We start from the raw sequence: 21,142 nt of genomic DNA, 5'->3' as shown, positions 1-21,142 counted from the left end.
CCCCACTGCTGACCTAACAGTAGCTTATGAGATTTTCATGTTTTTTATTATGCATACAAGTGTCAAAACCTTTACCACTGTCCACAATTTGCGGCACATTTTAATGTCTGTCTCCAAGCAAACTCCAAAAAATAAAAATCATTGTTGAATTGCACAAATATACAAAATGCCTTTCATTAAAACTTGAGGTAGATCAACTGTCTTTGACTTCATTGAGGGGAGTCAGTTAGATGGATGATTATTTTCAGGAATGTGCTGATATAACACCGACTATATCGTTGTTTCAGGTTATTCTTTGGCAGCAGACGGTTGCCCTCCATAATCCCAGTACAGCCAGATGTTTCCTTCTGTTAAGAGGAAGCTTTTTTCTCCACACTGTTGCCCGTTTATAGTCTGTGGATCACACAGTTATTCCCTGCATTACTTTCGATTCTTTATCTTATAAAGTAAAGAGCAAAAGTAAAATTATTGTACATAAAAAATGAACTGATTGACAGGGTGGCAACTTCAGACTTGGCTTATCTTTTATAGAATTGCTCTCTTCACTAACGCAAAATGTAGAAAATAGTAAGTTGCGCAGCAGCTGAATGAACAATTATGACACCAAACCATGCGAGGTGTGTAATTTGTTGATACTGTATTGGAATTAAGGTTGCAGAGAGCCTTTGTAAATTACAGTTCTTTTAGTTCAGTTCAGTTTTGTAAACCCTTGTTGCGTGGCTTATATCTTGATACCTTCTCTGGCATTTTCTTTGGCTTCATTCCTGTCATCAGCAGGCACTTGTCAGTGAAATGACGCCAGAGGACTGTGAAGCAGAAATGTCAGGCATTTCTCAGACCCACACTTCTTTTAAAGCAAGCTTCTCAGTGACACTGAGTAGGCTATTGCTTCTTGTGAGAAACGTAAAAAGTGTCCAGACCCTGAAGCAACTCACTCACTTTTACTGCCCTTTTCAACTCATGTAATTGCAAGTAAATGCATTATTGTCCGTTTCATTTAATTCAGGCAAAAGAAGCAACAGAGAAATACACTGCAAGACAGTTTCCATGTCTCCTAATGGAAAGGAGACATTAATTTAGTCCAGGTGGTTCAGTTTGCCTTGCAGAAGAATGTGTCGTGTTGAAATAAGACCAGCCAAATGGTCTTAAATGGTCTGTTTACTCACGTGCAGAGAATGGACTGGTCCTCTCGATCTGTGGAGACAAAGGGGGAAAAAGGGGGACATGACACATAAATGAATGCTAGGTAAAATATTATGAAAATATCATGAAATCATTTATTGCATAGTATTTATTATTATTATCATTAAATATACAATATATTTCACTCTGAGACAGACATGAGTTTCCAAAATTCAAAGTCCTCACAAACTGTCTGTTGACCACATTTAAACAATAAAAATAGATGAATGTGAAATTTTAGGGAGTTGGAAGCAGACTACCTACCAGGTGAACCCAACAGCAAACTTCACAAGTCTAACACAAGAGCTGAAACTGACATTTCAACCCGGCAACCCTCACTGAGTTTAAATGTCTCCTTTTCAACTGTGTCCCAGTAACCACAGGTTATAAAGACGTTCAGACAAACCATATTATAATGAAATAGTGTATATGGTTAGAAAAACTACTTGTCATATTTATACTCAAATCTCAATTAAGGTGCTATTTATGAGCAAAGTGACCAGAAAAAGCAGGGCCTGTTGGGACTGACTGCATAAAGCCCCATTACACAAAGTCAGACCGATGCAGCTCATTTCTAATCTACACCAATAAGATCACTGACATTTTGCAGATGAATGTGCTTCGTGGCTAAACTTGCAGCTGGATTTGAATCACATTAAGAAAACCTGAAAAGTCCAAACCTAAGCTTCAATTAATGTGCTTGCATTAATTTGCATGGTGCTGAGGTCAGTCTGTACTTTGCGGTCGTGTGGCAGTAAAATAAAATGACACCTTCGGGGTTGTGCGAGTTTATAGCGTCTCATGAGCTCTGAGTGAGACAGCTTCAGGCAAAAGAAGAGAAATTAATGATGATAATGATGTCATGGGGAAATACTACTTTGTCCTCCCATCAGTGCCTCCTTAGGGAAACAGTCTCCTCTCCAGTTACACTGTTGTCTGATTAGCTTAAAGTCCAAGGCTTAGATTTGAGTCACTAGTCTCAGACATGGTGTGTTGTTTCTGCATAACTTAAACTAAAACCCAGAAAATCTGCGTCACTGACATCAAAATCACCAAAGGTTGTTATGCAAAAATGAAGAAAATAGCAGGATAAAGATTATTTATTAACCTTGGCAAACAGATGTATTATATTGGAACAAATTTAATTTGACAAACACTATCTCTAATTTAAATTTACAATTAAAAATTTGATTTCGAAATTCTGGTTTAGCTCCCTGAGGCAAGCAGATGACCCATATGTCATAAGGCTAATGCTGGGGCCAGCACCAAGGCCATTACTGTCTTCCCTTGGTCTTTCTCCTAGCACCTGGTAGTGCTTAATGTGTTATTATATTTGAAATGCACCTACGAACTGTTTGCCATTGCCAATAACTGCACCAGATAATGCTCACACATCATAACTCTAACATAACTATCCAGTCATTTGGGCTTTCGGAGCACTCTTTGAATATTTTTGCTTGGAATGCTTATCCCAACAAAATGAGACTAATCCAAGTTATGTAACAAGAGAATAATCCAGAAGTTTTAATGATGTAATCACAACATGGTACCAAACTATAAGGCCACAAACTACATCTCACCTTATTAAACATGCGCAGAAAAAACATTATCAGCTGATTGGTTTGAAAGTTTGAAGAAGACTGTTCTATCTTCTTTCATTCTCACTAAGGTACGTTCTTGTATCTCTTGATGAGCAATAACTTGTTCATTAAAGGGTCCAACCTCTGAGGTCGTTAATTCTGTGACTGAAGTGCAAAGTCTGCACGTTTGTTAAATGAAGGACTTAACACTGACTGATGATTGGCAGCTGATCCATTAGGAGATTGAGCTGGGTGAAGAAAGCCATCAATAACTCAGGGAAAGACTAATCTTTTTTTTAGTTAAACCACAGCTAACTGAATGAGCTGGCCCTGGCTTATCCGAAGAAAGGTTTTCTCTGAAATAATTCAGCAGCATAATGTGACTGCTCTAAGCACATTGCAGGAAAACACAATATTAAAGTATAATTTCTCGTACATGAATACACTGAATACTAAAACCAATACCAATGTTTGGAAAAATCCAACATTGCAAAAGAGAAATGTGACGTCAATCATAACCTTTTGTTCTTTTTGTAGCACTTTCATAAGGACAGGAGTTGCTGCTAAGAGAAACAATTTACACCCCTGAAAAAGCAAAAGACAAATTATAAGTTTTTTCCTTTGTCCTTCTTTTCCATCTGTTGAAGAAATTTGACGTGCCATCTGGAAATCTTTATGCATACTTTAGAGATGCCTGTGGATATCGACCTAGTCACAGACAAGTGTCTACAGCTTGTCCATTGTGTACATAGGCCAGCAAGACCGCTCACGCAAGTAGAAATTGTGCAATCAACCAAAACCACACCCTACCACAAAGCACATCAGCAGTAATGACTTTAAAATGGAAACTACATGCACTAAGAATAATTTACACCATAGATCCCACTCTCTAAATTTGTTATTTTAGCAACACTGTCTGTGAAACTACACTCAACAAAAATATAAACGCAACACCTTTGTTACTGCTCCCATTCCCCATGGGATGGACGTAGAGACCTAAAATTCATTCCAGATACACAATATAACCATCCCTCCCAAACAGTGGTCACAAATCAGTCCAAATGTGTGGTAGTGGGCACATCTGCTATATTGAGATAATCCATCCCACCTCACAGGTGTGCCACATCAGGATGCTGATCTGACATCATGAGTAGTGCACAGGTGTACCTCAGACTGCCCACAACAAAAGGCCACCCTGGAATGTGCAGTTTTTTGCGCTATTGGGGGTCTGGGGACCCAGAACCGGTCAGTATCTGGTGTGACCACCATTTGCCTCATGCAGTGCAACACATCGTCGCATGGAGTCTATCAGATTGTCAATTGTGGCCTGTGGAATGTTGGTCCACTCCACTTCAATGGCTGTGCGAGGTTGTTGGATATTCGTGGGAACTGGTACACGCTGTCGTATACGCCGGTCAAGCACATCCCGAACATGCTCAATGGGTGACATGTCCGGTGAGTATGCTGGCCATGCAAGAACTGGGACATTCTCAGCTGCCATCTGCCCTGAACAATGTGAACCATGATTCATCCGTGAAGCGCACACCTCTCCAACGTGCCAGACGCCATCGATGTGAGCATTTGCCCACACAAGTCTGTTACGGCGACGAGCTGGAGTCAGGTCAAGACCCCGATGAGGACGACGGGCATGCAGTTGAGCGTCCCTGAGACGGTTTCTGACAGTTTGTGCAGAAATTGTTTGGTTGTGCAAACCAATTGTTCCAGCAGCTGTCTGGGTGGCTGGTCTCAGACGATCTTGGAGGTGAACCTGCTGGATGTGGAGGTCCTGGGCTGGTGTGGTTACACGAGGTCTGCGGTTGTGAGGCCGGTTGGATGTGCTGCCATATTCTCTGAAACGCCTGTGGAGACGGCTTATGGTTGAGAAATGAACATTCAATGCACGGGCGACAGATCTGGTTGACATTCCTGCTGTCAGCATGCCAATTGCACGCTCCCTCATTGCTTGTGGCATCTGTGGCATTTTGCTGTGAGACAAAACTGCACATTTCAGGGTGGCCTTTTGTTGTGGGCAGTCTGAGGTACACCTGTGCACTACTCATGATGTCAGATCAGCATCCTGATGTGGCACACCTGTGAGGTGGGATGGATTATCTCAATATAGCAGATGTGCCCACTACCACACATTTGGACTGATTTGTGACCACTGTTTGGGAGGGATGGTTATATTGTGTATCTGGAATGAATTTTAGGTCTCTACGTCCATCCCATGGGGAATGGGAGCAGTAACAAAGGTGTTGCGTTTATATTTTTGTTGAGTGTAGATGAAAACACTGATTCGTGTTACTTTTTGACATTTTTTAAATGTACTATCCTTGGTCCAACAAAGCATTTAGAAATTTTAAAGATAGACTGTTCACTTTAATTCTTTGCCTCCTAATGACTTTTAGTGGACATCCGTGTACAGGACAGCAGTCATATGTTACAGTCCTCCCACCCACACTCCCCTTGTGGGTGGAAACAAATGCTTTGTGATGGCAAAAGACCGAGATGTGTTGCTCTCATATATACACGAGGGCAACAACAATGAGCACAATTTTTACTTAACAGTCCACTATGATGGCCTAATTTATTAACACATGGTTCATATGATGGCTCTCTGCTCTTTATTGCATATTTTGTACATAACCTTTGAGAATATTAACATAAATAAATAATGGTGGTAGCCAGTGTTAACCCTAGTCTCCTAGTAGATAGATCTATGGTATCAATTTCAAAATCCTACGTTGCCTTGTTGTCAAGTTATCGCATTTACAAGATTTTCAGAAAACTTGACCTCTGACCTTGACCTTGTGTATCTGTCTTGTCCGAGATTACAAGACAGATACACATATTATTATTATTTTGAAACTCCTACATCATTTTGTTCAAGGTTTGCCATTCAAAAAATGTTCAGAAAACTCGACGTCTGACCTTAAAGTCAAAGCCACCGACACTCAAACTTGTAAAAGATTTTTAGTAGATGCACCTTTGGTATCAATTTTAAACTCGCTTTGTTCTCGACCTATCGTATTCACAAACTGGGTGTCCACGCTGCTTGCCCGCTTGGTGAGCTGACGATAATACCTCATCAGCCTTCCAGGGCTGGGGAGTTAATTATAAAAAAGGTGAAAAGTATACCCAAATCCAGGGACACAATTATGGAACTGTAGATGCTTTTCTTTGGCTTAAGACTTCTAGAACTCTAATTTACACTATCCATGAAAGTTAATATCCCGACTCGTTTTGTCCATGTTGTGTCCTGGGCTGGACTGTTGTGCCAGAGGTGAAGGTTTCCTAAAGTGCTGACTGCGTTCCTTTGGGGTACAATGGTGGAAGGTTATCTGACTGAGGACACAGCTGGATGGCTCATCAAGGACAACCTGGGTTTCCTGGCTTTGACCAGAAACTTCCTGCAGTAATAGACTCCAACAAGGATAACAGGCCATGTGCACATGGACTAAAGCTACACTGATCCTTTTGGATCTCTCATGTGTTCAAGTTAACTGCAATGATACAATCCCTCGTTAGTGCCTACCTTTATCACACATATCTCTTTACATTCACATCCCTATCTGACCTAGACACAAAGAGAACACCCCCAGAAAGCAGGGGTGTCTCCTTTATCAGACTGGCTGCAGACACAGAGGAAAGATATGATCCACCGTGAGGCTGCCTGCTTACATTCATTGAGTTAACAGCTGGGCTGTGATCTGCAAACCTTCTCAGACTGTGAACTGCTGATTACTGCCAGAGACATATGGAGAGCTGAAATACATCAAAAATGTAAGCAATCTAATTTTATAAATATAACAGTGGCATGGCGGTTAGCACTGTTGCCTTACAGCAAGAAGGCTTTGGGTTCAAATCCATCATCTGGCAGCAGATTTTCAGTGTGGAATTTGCAGCTGCCTGGGTTCTCTCCAGGTACTCTGGCTTCTCCCCACAGTCCAAAGAACATACAATTAGTGGGGTTAGGTTAATCAGAGGTGTAAATGGTGGTTTGTCTTTTTGTTTTAGCCCAACAACACACTACTGACCTGTCCATTGTGTTCCTTGCTTCTTGCTCTATGGCAACTAGTGGAGAATAAAGTATCTCTGGATCCTGTTTACAAGTGAAGGAAGAGTGGAGCATGAGGCTGACAGATGGATTTGTGCTGCATCTGCAGTCATGCAGACATTGTATCAGCATGTTGTGGTAAAAAAGAGTGTTGAGCATGAAAGCTCAATTTACTGGTCGAACCCTACTCTCACTTGTCCTGAGTAGTGACCAAACAATAAGACGATGGATACAAATAGAAGAAATTAGCTTCTTCCAAAGGGTGTCTAGGCTCTCCCTTAGTGACAGAATAAGTTCAATCATCCAGTAGGGAGTCAGATTAGACTCCCTACTTCTCCACATCAAAAGGCTCCACAGTTGAGTTGTTTCAGCCATGTCCTCCCATGAAGAGGCCCCAGGGCAGACCCAGCACACCCTGGAGTGCTTACATCTCTCAGCTGCTTTGGGAAGGCCTCGGTATGGACTTGTGTCTGTTCAGATGAGACCTCCCCTACCAGCGGCTGTTATTTCGGTGACATTACTTATTGGTCATAAGAACTGTTTTGTGGGTTTCGCATGATTACTGATGCCCTTGCCAACTTCACATGACTCCATGCTGATGAAAGGCAGTGGCGATTTCCCGCAGGACATATAATATTATTAGCTTAAGTAAAGGAGTTTGAAAATAATTCTGAATGCTTGATTTAGAATTATGGAGGGGAAAATGATCAGATTACAAAAAAAGAAAAGCCAGAGTGTTTTCAATCCAAAGATTTTAAGATATTACGTAAGCACAATAAACTACACTGACGATGATACAATTAGACGCCTGCAAAGGTCGGCATTGATTCTGTTACAAACTGTTGACAGTGAAAAATCTGGCGATGTCTTGTAGCACTGACACAAAAACAGAAACTCTGCATGTGGCGTTTCACTCTGTAGTGAGAGACGGGAAGAACGGGAGGTGATCTTAGCTCCCGACAGTGAGCTCATTGTGATGCTGTGGCATGCTGGGCCTGGGCCAGCGACCATCACTGAGGACTAATGCCTGTATTTAGGAGCGGCAATAAACTCACTTCAGAGACCAGGGCTGCAAACGGAATCAAGCCATTACTGAAGTGTCACAGTGGGACAAAATCACAGTGGTATAAGGAGGGAAACCCATTAGCTGAATGGTCAAGGTAATAAAGGCAAACCTAAAAGCTGTCTCATTAGCAGGAGGAAGTGCATGCTTAATGTCTCTATACTGTCTGTGAAGAAAAAGGAAGCTATAATGTTATGATATATTAGGTTAACAGAGTAGATAAGTAGACATTATCTATCAGTAAAAACAAATTTCAGTAAATTAGCTCTGACTATCATGTACCTTATATCTTCAGTATAAGTAAATATTAAAAACCGAGGTTTAAACACATTAATTATACATTTGAGTTACCGAATTACAGGTTGTCATCACAGTGAAGCGCTACAGAAGATGGGTTGTGACTTGTGACTAGAAAGTTGAGCATGTGGTTTCAGTCACCTCTGTTCCTCATTCATCACATCCATTTATAAAACACCAAGATGTCGATGGCACAAACCCTCATCTCAAGGCTTCACTAACCAGTGGGTGACATCACAGTTTGTTCGGTCCGTCTTTTAGGCTGAACTCTTTAGACTCCAACCCAACTGTGAGTTACACAGGACTGGCTGAAGTCAATATCTCACTGTATTTCCTCGCTGCATTTAAGCAAAACAAAGCCTGAACCTCACTGTCAGATCACTTCTCATTATTTTAGGTTTAGGTATATTAGGTTACATGGCTATTTAACCGTTGTTTACACTTGTTTAAAAAAAAAAAAAAATACTGCTGGGGCAATCAACAACACTTATCTGTGGACCAATCACAGTCCATCTACATCATTCAAATGTTCTCCTATGCTGAGAGCTTTCTCCATAGTAGGCGTTAAAATGACCTTAAAAATCTGAGTTCTATGAACTACACTGCTCTCTAGTACCGGGTTGTACCTCAAATGGTTATTAGAACAATTAAAAGGCTCTGTCCAGTGCCCATGACGACCAGACGACAGACCTCAAGACCATCAGAAGGGTCAGGAAAATGCCACTCACAACTGGCTCAAACCGACACGGACCAGAAGAGAAGTCAAATATTACCTATCGAAAATGAAAGACTGTATTGGAACTTAACAGCCAGTGAATTCCTAACTTTGAAAAATTGCAGTCTATGAAGAATTGACACCGCAGGAAGAGTAACACCTGTAATAATAACATATGTGGTCTGACCTTACAACACCTCCATCCAACTGCTTCTGCTAAACGCACAGACCAGCAGGATGAAAATGGATAAAGCAGCCATCCTTTTAGGCACATTTCTGCCTCTCTAACCTTTTTTTCTACCACCACTCCAAATTCACCCAGCTCCTTGAAATGCAGTGTTTCTGTCATCATTTAATGCAGTGGTTTAGGTCTGTAATAATCAGTACCAGACAGAAAAACCTTTCCAAAACAATATGACGACTATATATTCACTATCACATATTTACTTTTCCAGTTAAACTCAGGTAGTTGGGTTGCATCCCGTGTGGAAACTATAGGATCTGCTTTTTGGATGATACTGACTTGGATGGCGCCATGTGTTGGGATGAATCTGAGCTATAACTACAGAATAGACATCTGAATTATTGCTGATTCTGAAGAACACTGCAGCGTTTGGCATGGGAAGCTATTTCGTAACACAGAAGGGGCTTTTCATTGTTTATTAGTTCAATGCCTCTGAGCAGTTATAATTATGACGAGGCGCCAAAGGGACTTTTACAGACCGTTAAAAAGTTTGAGTCCTGCTTTCAGTGCCCTGCACCAAATGTTGTCTATCATCATGAGTACACCCTGTAAATATGAGGTAACCATTTACTACTGGTGAAAGGCACCAGGGTATCCCTTAGCACAGAGGTATCTGACAGTAATTTTTTTTAAACCCAAAACATCCAAGCAATCAATCATTTCAAACCATTTTAGGGCTATTATGGCAAAGGACTCTGTTGTGGGCAGAACTGGGGCTGATGGTTCAGCCAAGGACTTACGCATGGAAACAAATCGAATGAGTTTTTGAGAGTCTGGTTTCGTGGAGCATTTCTGAAAAGGGAAGTTTGTAATGAAATCCGAAAGGAAGATTTACTGTGTTTGGGAAAAACTAACAAGAAGATTTAGATTTTTATTCAAAGTATTCGTACAAATTGAAGTAATGGAAATCATTCAGGTAGTCTGCACATCAGGTGCAAAATAAATCAGTGGAGACAGCTAGAGTGGCAGCCAAAGAGAAATAAAAGAAAGCAAAGAAAACAGCAAGAAATCAGTGAGAGTAAAAGGGAAAATAAGACATACTAAAGGATGGAAAAAAGGAGGGGAAAAAGCCAGTACAAATCAGTTCTCTTTTAACTCATTATACTAGATTCATAATAATAGTGGACAATTACGTAACTCACATTGCTGACAATGCCAAAAATGATATTGTACAGTGGACCTACAACTATGCAACAAAAGAGCAATAAGCTAGCAAAGTGCAATAAGTGATTTTCTAGTTTCTGCTGAAAAGGGTGAACAAGAACATTTAAGAGCAACCATCGACGGAACAGCAGTGATAGTTATAGATGCAGTTGTGAAAAAACCCTTTAGGATAAAACCTGAGTTAGATGTTTCAGTGCTCACAAACACATTTGCTTGTGCATTTTTAAATGGGATAAAAGTGCAATTTTTGTGATTTTAAAAAAGAGCATCTTTAGTAGATGTTTTGGACCACTGATTAAAAATAATGAGCAAATACTTCCCACTTGCTTTAAACGGACTGATATGTACAGAAAGGAGTTTAAGGTTGAAAGAATCCAGCATCAAGCCTCAGATCACAAAGTCACCAAAGCCATTACAGCTACAGATCTGATCAATGTCAGGTGGAACTACATTCATTTAGACTGTACGTTGCGGCACTATAAACTTTACTGAGCTGGTTTTATCACACATTTTTGACATTGTGGTTTATAATAAGCACTTCTTACTATAAACTTCTGATTTTCTTTATAAAACTGACCTGTGTTAAAGAGTAACAAAGAGCTGGATCTAGCTAGAGCTGACCTAATGCCCTGATTAAACACCAGGGAGGGACTGAAGAACGGGGTCTTTCTTCATTTCCACTGAAACAAAGACCTCCTGTTTCGTAACCCCACCTGGGACACTTAGAGTGGTGTTGTTGCATGGAGACTGTTGAAATGTAAGACAGCTTTTTCTTTCTTTAATGTGTTTTTTTCCAATATTTCCTCACAACACATTTATACATAAATAAATAATAAAATTAGCTTCACGAACATCAGTGAGTCAACATCAAGAGTGAAAAAGAGGACAGTTATGTAAAATATCTGGACCTGTAATCAATGACAGATGTGCAGTGAGTTTCAGAGGTCAGCTTGCACGCACCGACTTTGTTAGATAACACTTCATTTAAACTCCCATTTGAGCAATGACAGGCTTCAGACAACCGTGAGTCGTTAATGACACTAAGCTCTGCTCCAAAGGTCATAAATTACACCCAACAAATGATTTCTCACCTGTCTCTTGTTCTGCCACTGCAAAGCATAATTATTAAAAGTGAAAGGTTGGGTGTAAATCAGTGAAATTTCAATAAATCAATTTGACATAACAGAGGCTGGAAGTGACATCTAATACCAATTTGCTAATATATGTTTCTTGACACAGCTGTTTTCATATCTGCATAAAATAGCTTCAGTCATTTGAATCATTGTCAGCTCTTCTTCTGATTGTATTTCTAAAGACATTTTTGCCCACTGGTGGCATCTAGACCGACCACAGCACCTGACATTTTTATTCAAACAAATTACAGTTAAGTGGAGAAACTGGTTCCCTTTCACAGAATAGTTTCATTACTTATATCTATTTTTAAATCCAGACTTAATGTCTAAAACGTGTTTTTACAGTTAACAAATCATCATTAAGTATATGTGTTATATGTTACACAGAAATCTATAGTACACTTCTCAAATTCAACTTACATTCACATTTACCGGAAAAATATTTAAGCCAAAACTGATCACTGATCCTGGCATGTCACTTGATTCATGTCATGTTATGTTATATATATTGATATCAACTAACATGAAAACATTTTCCCTCATTGTGCCCAGACTTAATTAACCACTGGGGATTCAATTCAAGAGAAAAAGCTCTAAATGTCCTCATCTGATCTTTGTACTCAATGTCAGCAATATTGGATTATGATTTTTGCATCATGCAATGAAAGAACCAAAACAGACATTCCTGCTATTTGATGAATTAAATATTTTTTCTAAAAAAAAGAAAAAAAAAAGAAAAAAAAGGAAGACTTTCAGCAATATTTTTTTCACAATATGTCTATATTCAGATTTTAAAAAGTATAAACACCCCGTTGGGAATTTCATGCATATTGCCTGCTCCTACCAGGAAATCTGATAATATAAACCACTTTACAGTTTCCTGCCAGCTTGGAGAAGAGAGAAAGAAGAAAAACACCCATCCTAATCTAGTGTATACAGCTAGAAATTCTCTTTTATTAACCAGGCTGCCGAAATGCTCAGGGCCAAGGTTGAACAGCAGCTGGCTTTCACTAATCTTTAACCTACAAACCTCCTTTTCAATCACAACTGTTTATTCTGATATGAACACAAATGGGTTGGACTAGCATTAAAAATTGCAGGCCCCATCTGTGAGCTTTAGACACAGACAGTAAAAGCAGGCAAGAATGCTAGCGGGGCAACTGCCTCATTTAACCCACAAAAATATGACAGAATCAAAGCTTTACTAATTGACTTGTCTTGTAACCCATCCCCAACCACTGCCCTAGGGTGTTACTGGGCCCTCTCCTTCTACAAATAAATATATATATATATATATTTCATATTAATTATCTAATTTATGTGCACCTGTTTCACTTCATTGACAGTTTTTACTGCAGTTCACTATCACACTAGTTTCTCTGCTCGCTCTCTAAATACAACAAAAACCAACAAATGTTAAACTGTCTGAAAATAAATGTGGAAAAATCTTGAGTCAACCGCAACCATCTCAAAGTCAGCCCAAAATATCTGTACTAGCGGCTCTTGCGCTGATAATGTTACAGCTGTAACCCCCAAGATGCAAGCCCACAGTGAAATAAACACCCCTTTACTCCCCCCCACTGCACCCCCCCTCCAAAAGCAGTCAATCTAGGGGGAAATACCACCATGCGTCCACACCCACTCAAGCAGAAACACAGTTTTTAGGAAACAGAGGGTGTGAAGAAAAGGCTTCAATCACAAGAAACTCGCTGGGCTCAATGACAGATTGTTGCCGAAGTGACTGAAAATATCCCATAGCCTTTATGTCATTTAACCCCCCCCCCAAAAAAAACATAAAAACATCTGGGGTTTAAAGAAAAAATGTCTTTGTCACTAATCACATCAGCATGATGATGTTCCCATGTTCTTTTATTCAAAGAGGGCAGAGCTGCTTGTTGACGCTTTCTGTGTACCAACATGGAGACACAGCAAAGCCTAAAAGGACCGACGGGACTGTCCAGTCTGTCACCACCCCCACCAGTCAGCCCTCGCAATCACACAAAGGATCTATTGTCGAGCACAATGGGGTCACCCTCTCTGTTCTCGCTGGTCTGATCCTAGTCAGTCACTGCTCATAGAGCCTGGACGCTTTCCAGCTACAAGGATCTTCTCAGACAACGTTGAGCCTGGACAGCCGTCACTCACAAGATTCTGTGATCCTACGATTTAAACTGTCAACTATGTCAAGGACAAAAATACAATCTGATAGATGTGTTTATGGAGAAACCTTTCTAGTAGTGTTATTGTCTTGTCTCAAGACATAACCTCAAGCTTTTTGCTTAGTGTTTGTTGTGATTTTATTTAATACAAACTTAATTGCAATTTTGTGGCTATAGAAAGCTCCTGTGTTTGTGAAGGCTGGTAAAAGTTTAAAAATCACAAGTGATAATACTGATAATCCCATCTCTAGATTGACACTGAACATATTGTGAGGAGATGTGACCTTTCAATGCACTAACAAAAAAAGAAAAAAAAAAGCTCCAACCATACAGACATCCTTAGAAGTAACACTCTGACATTCAATGACATTTTAAAGTGCAGTAAAGTGGTATTTTCTGTAAGGGTTGTGGATTGTAGATAAGAAGACTTACCTTGGAGCATGCATCTGTATGCAGACTCTGAGATGGCGTATATGTGAGGGGGCATTTCGTGCCTCTTTTTGCCCCTGTACATCTCAATGATGTTTTCGGAGTAGATGGGCAGGTTTTTGTAGGGATTTATGACCACGCAGAAGAGACCAGAGTACGTCTACAAAGAAAAGAAAATATGGTCGAGTGTTAATTCCTCAGCAGCCCTAATGCAACATTTATGACATGATTAATATATCATATTACCTTAAATGTATTGATTACAGTGGGCAGTAAATGGGCAAGGATTTGGATGTAAGGAGAAATTTGTAAGTAATGTGCTTCAACAGGAAGTATATTTTGTGTCTGCAGTACATGTGTCGTCCGCATCACTTAAGCAGGAACACGTCACTATGCCAACTAAGAGAACAGACCTTTAAATTGAAATAGTTGCATATTTACCCAAACCATGATCTTTTTCTGAACCTAACCTAGTAGACGGTAATGCCTAACCTTAATGAAGTTACGTATTTTTAATGAATAACTTGGTTCTTTAGTCTGAGTGGCAAAATCTGTTTGTCTGAACAGCATATTCATAATTCACTCCCTTTACGCTCATGAGCTCCACCTGTTCATGAGGCGATGTGCTTTTCTTGTTTGTGGTGATGAGCATAACCAAAGTTAGCTTCATTTTGAGCTAAGGGTTCGAATTAACAGTTTAACATAGAGATCAACAGACTTCTATTTTTTCTATTTCTTGTGATGTGCAATACTTCCATTAGTACTGTACAGTACCAGTACATGGAATGAATTCAGATATGTTTATTTTCTCTGCTTTGAATTATTGTAGGGTCTATATAGAGATATAGAACTGAAATTCTATCTTGCATGGGATTTTTTTTATTACAATAGGAATGTAACCAGCAGTAGGTTGTCAAGCCATAATGCTTGCTAACATAATCCTACATTGCTCAATATGTTGATTTTTTATTTTGCAGAAAGATAAAAACACACAATTTATTCAGAGAAAGATGTGATTGTTTAAATAACTGTTTCCCTGTATTAACAGGCAGGTTTTTTGTAAATGGGAACATACAAGTCTGATCTAGTCCAATGTTTCCTATCAGACAATTTGTGAATACTACAAATCCTCTAAAAATCTATTTTACTTAAGAACAAACATACAAAATGTCCTGAAAGTCCCACTGTGGTGCATATATTAAAAACGGTATACAACTGGAGATTTCCCAGTTTTCTTTCTAATACGTAGAAATAATGTTTTTCTCTGCATTAAACTGGTGGCAGGTTTACCCAGAAATCCTTTGACTAACAACAAAAATCAGAGGCAGCGGGAGGTGATTTTAATCCACAACAGAATATCTGCCTTTTAGCTAAAAAATGCAGACAGGCCAGAGCAGGGTTAATCCCTGACATGTCTGCTGCTGCTGCTAGAACATTAACTAAAAACTGTGTGGGGTACAGAGTGAAGAGCACATGAAAGCAGATTAATTATCTATCAGTCCTGATCAAACCTAAAATTAAGCTGCAAAGATAGTAACAATACGGCTTTGTTCCTGCCTGACACTTTATTCTCTTCTCTCCTCCTCACAACCCTTTTTAAGCTTTTACTCCTTTTTCTCTGTACTTTGAGTCTCTTTTACCTTTCTAATGTATGCGCTTGGCTGGGCTGAGAAGCCACACTCTTTAAATGATGTTGTCTGCAGCAGCCTGTGGCCCCGCTAACCCAGTTGTTGAAGTGGAACAACGCTGATGAAAGCAAAGCATGTTTTGGGTGCAGACTGGACTGTACATGCAAGTCAGTGAGAGAGAGAAAGCCTTCCCCTCGGCTGGAGTTTCACACCACACATTCATGTAAATGCAAAACCGACAGTGTTCACATTTACTTAATTTTTTTCTGAAGTTAGATTGGAGTTCGAGTTAATCGAGATCCACCTCTTGTTTTTGTGTGTGATTGTGTGTGTGAATGGGTGAATGACTGAATGTAGTGTAAAGCGCTTTGGGGTCCTATGGACTAGAAAAGCGCTATACAAATGCAGGCCATTTACCATTTTTACCATTTTTGAAATTCAATAAATTTACAGTAAGCCTGTAAGTGATCATGTTGGATAATAATGATGTCAACACTGGCCAGAATGACTCTGATTAGGATTTTTGCCATAATGAATCAGCCCTAGTCTGATTCAACAGCCCATTATCAGTTAAAACAAGTGTACTTCTTTAAAGTATTATTTTGTACAGTACACTGGAAATGCTCATAAACCAAAGCCATGCATATGAATACCAAAGATTATTATGATTTAAGATCTGATCCATATTGCCCAAATAGCCACTGAACCTAAGATCTTGGCACAACTTAGCACACACTAAATTCAAACACTGCTGGTAATGGAGTTGCTAAAGTTGCTAAAACAGAGTCAAAACTAAAACCTGCCCAGAAATGCAAACAACCCTGAGACTTACACACAGTATCACTGAAGCCCATGTGTCTGGAGGGTGGAGTAACATCACCAGATGGCCAACAACCCATCCTCCCCACCTACTCTATGTGCACAGATGCTGTAGACACAACTCTGCTACAATCTGGCCAACGAGAGATTTGTTTCTCTGGCAACATTAGCAGTATTTGAACACCAACATTATTATACAGTATTGGCACTGACAATCCTCCACCTAACACTTATATACTTTGCTAAATGCCATCAACTATAAAAGGTAACTTGAGCTTACAGGATGTATTTGAGGGAAACAGTCATTATATCCACTTCGCAGACCCCCTACAGTGGGCACAGCGCCAAGCAGACAGATCAGTGATCCTGACCAGCGTGGTCCACAGGCAGTGGGGAGAGGGATGACTCAGCTGGCTGTCCTTCATGGTGGACCTCAGGGGGTATATGCAAGATTAGTGGGGCTCAGGGGCAAAAGGGTTGGCTGCCTACACAACCAGGCAAAGCAAGATACGAGCCAGCAAGTATGAGCCATAACACCACGCCAGAGCACTGTGGTTCATTTCTGTATCAAATGACTTTTGACGAAGTAAATTTTCCCATAGGAAAGATACCAAAGCACTCCTGTGACAAAAGTCATATTTTGATCAATACTTGTTTTAAAAAATTCAAACTTGAAAAAATTCTGGATTTATTAAAAATATAAAAAGAAGACACTTGTTTTTTTAATTAAGTGGATTGTCTTTAACTTTAATTAACACTTCATTGAATAAATAAACTATCAAAATAAACTAAAACCACCACAGCTTAGCTAAGAGTGGATCTGGGCTTTTATGGAAGGGCTAAAAGAAGCTAAAAGTACAAATGAAAATAAAATTCAATCACTTAAACAACCCTGTATAGAATCGGGTAACCATAACTAATGCATCTCAGATTGTAGTGTTCATAAACTGTGCCCAGTACCCTGAGAGACTCTGGCCAACAGAGAAAGCTTAAACACAGTCTGAAGGGCTTTCTGGCTCTTCAGAAACATCCAGATGAATTTCTGTGAACTATGCAGTGCTTAGCAACAGGATCTGACTTGGTGGGAAAAAGGGAGAAGATTTCTGGCGTCTCAGCTTTCCACTCTGACATAGCGGGGCAAACTGGGCTCTAGTCTTTGCTGACTTCACACAAAAAATAGCAAATGCATTTGCATGTTTTAATTATAACCATTTGTGTCTGGATAGAAGATTTAAGTGTGCTCTAAATCTTTAGGTGCTCCTAATCTCATTCAGCAGCTTGATTAAAATATAGGAATCTGTGGGCTAACTTACATTCAAGCAACAGTGATAGCTGAGACCCCCCCCCCCCTAAATAAAAATGTGAGGAATAATAGCTGAAGTCACCTTGTGACACAGAAGACAATAAGTCTTAAGGAGGTAAGAGGCAACAACCACAAATATCTCATTAAACATCCACATGCAGACCTATGGAAGGCACTGGGTCAACTAACGGAGAAAACCCAAACAACTGGCTAAAATTGGAATCCAGGCAAAGCTACCATTAGTTTACACTTCTGTAGTGATGTGAATATGAATCTGTTAGGGTCGAGCGGTGGCTGTGGTTCACGTGGCAGAGCGGGTCGTTTATCAGAATTTGAGTAACTGAAACACGTATGTGATGTTAGCATGCCATCTCCAGCGTGCAACCTTCCTTCAGTCCACACACTCTTGAGCTCTTTCCACATTGCCCCATGGCAGCATGTTTGACACAGAATTATCTCATTTACATTCTGCAAAGAGGTTTATGTCAGCGCTATGCTATGCTGGCCTGACTTAAAAGGTCATACAATCCTCAAAAGCAGGACGGGAAAACATGCAGAGTCAGGAATGCTAAAGCAGCTGACAAACACAATGCCCCATGCATCCAACTCAAATCTCTTCAAACCCTTTGTTTATTAATTTCACACTGGGTAACACTGGCCTTGTGGAAAAATCAAAAATAAATGATAACTTAGCAACACAAATTGTACCACAGAGATTAACAGTAAGGCATTTCTATGGGCCTCCAGAACAAGCAATAACAGCAAAAAGCTTACGCACATTGGCTGTTAATTAAAAGTCACTTTTCTCACAGTAAAAGAAATTTCAGTTATTTGAACGCACAGATGTTGCTTATCAGTAAACAGAAAGAGCTCTGTTAAGGCAGTTTGGATACAGTGTGACTCAGCACTGATCATCCCTGAGCAAAGACATGAGGCCTGGGTAATTTCTTTGAATCTCATAAGCCTTCTTTAAAATATACAAACACATTTTTTAGAAGAGCATTTGGAGTTTTCTGCTTTTTTTATTTATTTATTTTTACACTTGGGCTTTTTTTTTTTTACACTTTATCCTTTTAGGTCACACTTTACACTGAGTTGTTTTTTACAGCACATACAGAGTGAAAATCTGGAACAGATTATTCATTTTTTTAGTGACCTACAAAGAGATTACATATGATCTGCATTAGAAAATGTCCTTTGATTTTTCTCATAAGGTCTGATGCTGTCCAAACACATGGCAAAACTTATAATCCTAAATCCTTCCCAGCATACACTAATGTCAAGGCATTTTATTGCCAACAAGTTACTTAATAAAATACACCAAAATAGCTGAAGGAAAAATATCCAATTCAGTTAACTATTGATTGATTGATTGATTGATTGATTGATTGATTGATTGATTGATTTTTTTTGCTTAGCAGGGCTAGGTAGACCTCTGTACTCTTGGGGCTACTGACCAAATAAATTGGCTTTGCCAATTCCAGATTTATATTAAATTAATGGGTGCCAAATTTCAGTAGCAGAGCAGATCGGATTTAGAGAAAGAAAGTGATCATGACCATGTGATGTCACTCCTGCAACATATCGGAGCCCAAAAAATACAAGGGACAAATCGCTGAGCCGAAAGCAGTCTCAGCTACACTTACACTTTTCAAAACAAGACAAACAATCTGAAATAATTTTCAACCAAATAATTTCAAGGTAAATTATAAAATATTATGAACTAAAAGAAAAAAACACAATTGCACAAGCCTTACATTCTGCTGTCAAAGGAGCTTGCAAAGAAAAGCGTCTGGACTTCTTTAAGTTGCTTGAAGACGTTTCACCTCTCATCCGAGAAGCTTCTTCAGTTCTAAGGTCAAATGGTGGAGAGTCCCAGACGCTTTTCTTTGCAAGCTCCTTTGACTACAATGACCTGGATGACTGAGAACCTTCACAAACGTACATTCTGCTCTAAGTACAATACCTCCAATTTCTAACCACGCATTCAAGTGTGAACATGGCAGCCGAATTGTACCTCCTTCCTGGGTCTCAGGTGGCCCACAACCTCTGCATTTGTGCTATTCCAGGAATGCGTATCATTAAGTGGGTAATAATCACAGGGGAAATCAGCAGATAATATGGGACACGAAGGCTTGCCCATTGAAGGAAATGTGTTTTTTAGACTCTTGAATTAAGAAAATCAAGTGTGAAATAGAGGAAGTATAGTTTACCTTTGTTTTGGTTAAAATGAACCACATGTTTAATAATCTTTGTTTTTATTATATAACGAACCCAGTAAAACAACTTCTAAGACATTAGACATTAGGGGGGGGGGGGGGTAGTGATGTTTCTCCATGAAAGTTTTTACCAGGAATCCACCATTTCTGTTTAAAGCCTTGTAAAATGAATGGAACTAGGTATTCCAGTTGACCCTCTCTCTCACTGTTAAACGCCACTGGTTTTGGCTAGCAAAACTATCACCTGAGACTCACATGTCAGCGACACAGAATAGATATGACTCTTTGCTAAGAAAGTGGGAAGCACCTGATCATAATCACAAAAAATAATTGACTATAGTTATTCTCCTACTTACATGCAGTTTTAAAATGTTATCTCTGCGGGATTTTTAACATTACAGTAATATTAACCAACCTAACCAAACCTATACTGACAAGTCATAGTAAAGTAAGTCATGTCATGTCAAATTATGACAACTGAACTGCTGAAGAAGACATTTCTTATGAATATAACTTCTTTATAACGTACAAATACTTACATAAATAAGGCCGGAGTAGTAGCGGTCTTTGAGGTTGTGAAGCACGGATGCCTCGTTCAAGCAGGTCAGTTCAGCCATATCCTCCACCTTGGTGAACTTGGGCGGGTTCATCTTCTGGATGTCATCCTTGTTGATCACCGCCTTCTTCCCGTTTTCTGCTAGCTCCACCACCACCTCATCTCCACGCTCCTGTTGAATACTTGCAGCCTCGAAGCCGTGGCGTTCTGATGGAATCCATACCAACCTTTTGGCAGTCCAGTCGGCCTGTGCTGCCGGGTTGTATACCACAGCGCGGTCCACAAAGAGGTACCGCTCCGGGTCCTCCTGTCCACTCCTCTGTGTCATTGCTGCTGGAAACCAGAAGCAGAGCACTCTAGGCCACCTGTAGAGAGCAAGCAAAGCACGAAGTTCATCAAAATGTAACCAATTTCACCACTCAATTGTGACTAGTACCCTTACTTAAAGATCTGTGAAAAGTTCAAACACCAAGGCCATTTTTCAGGCAGATAACTGAATTTAGTAGGAAAAGCTACTTTTAGCTGCTCAGAGGACTTGCCGCCTCCTGGAGTTGAACCAGAGACCTTTTGCTAGTTAGCTGAATGTGAAACAAT

At 39.8% G+C, this 21,142-nt stretch overlaps 1 protein-coding gene across 3 annotated transcripts in view; it reads right to left on the bottom strand.

Annotated features, from left to right (window-relative positions):
* Window positions 1–21,142, bottom strand: part of LOC309708920 (myosin-10-like) — a 63,859-nt gene that overhangs the window by 36,913 nt on the left and 5,804 nt on the right. For all 3 annotated transcript variants that reach the window (XM_082537271.1, XM_082537272.1, XM_082537273.1), the window contains exons 2-4: window positions 20,532–20,913; window positions 14,027–14,183; window positions 1,167–1,194 (exon numbers count right to left, since the gene is read on the bottom strand). In XM_082537271.1, coding sequence (XP_082393397.1) covers window positions 1,167–1,194; window positions 14,027–14,183; window positions 20,532–20,876 — 530 coding nt within the window. In that variant the 5' untranslated portion in view covers window positions 20,877–20,913. The remainder of the gene's footprint in view (window positions 1–1,166; window positions 1,195–14,026; window positions 14,184–20,531; window positions 20,914–21,142) is intronic.

Source organism: Aulonocara stuartgranti, assembly GCF_965226115.1.
Source record: "Aulonocara stuartgranti genome assembly, chromosome: 6".
Taxonomy (NCBI): Eukaryota; Metazoa; Chordata; class Actinopteri; order Cichliformes; family Cichlidae; genus Aulonocara; species Aulonocara stuartgranti.
This window is presented reverse-complemented; position numbering and strand designations above follow the sequence as displayed.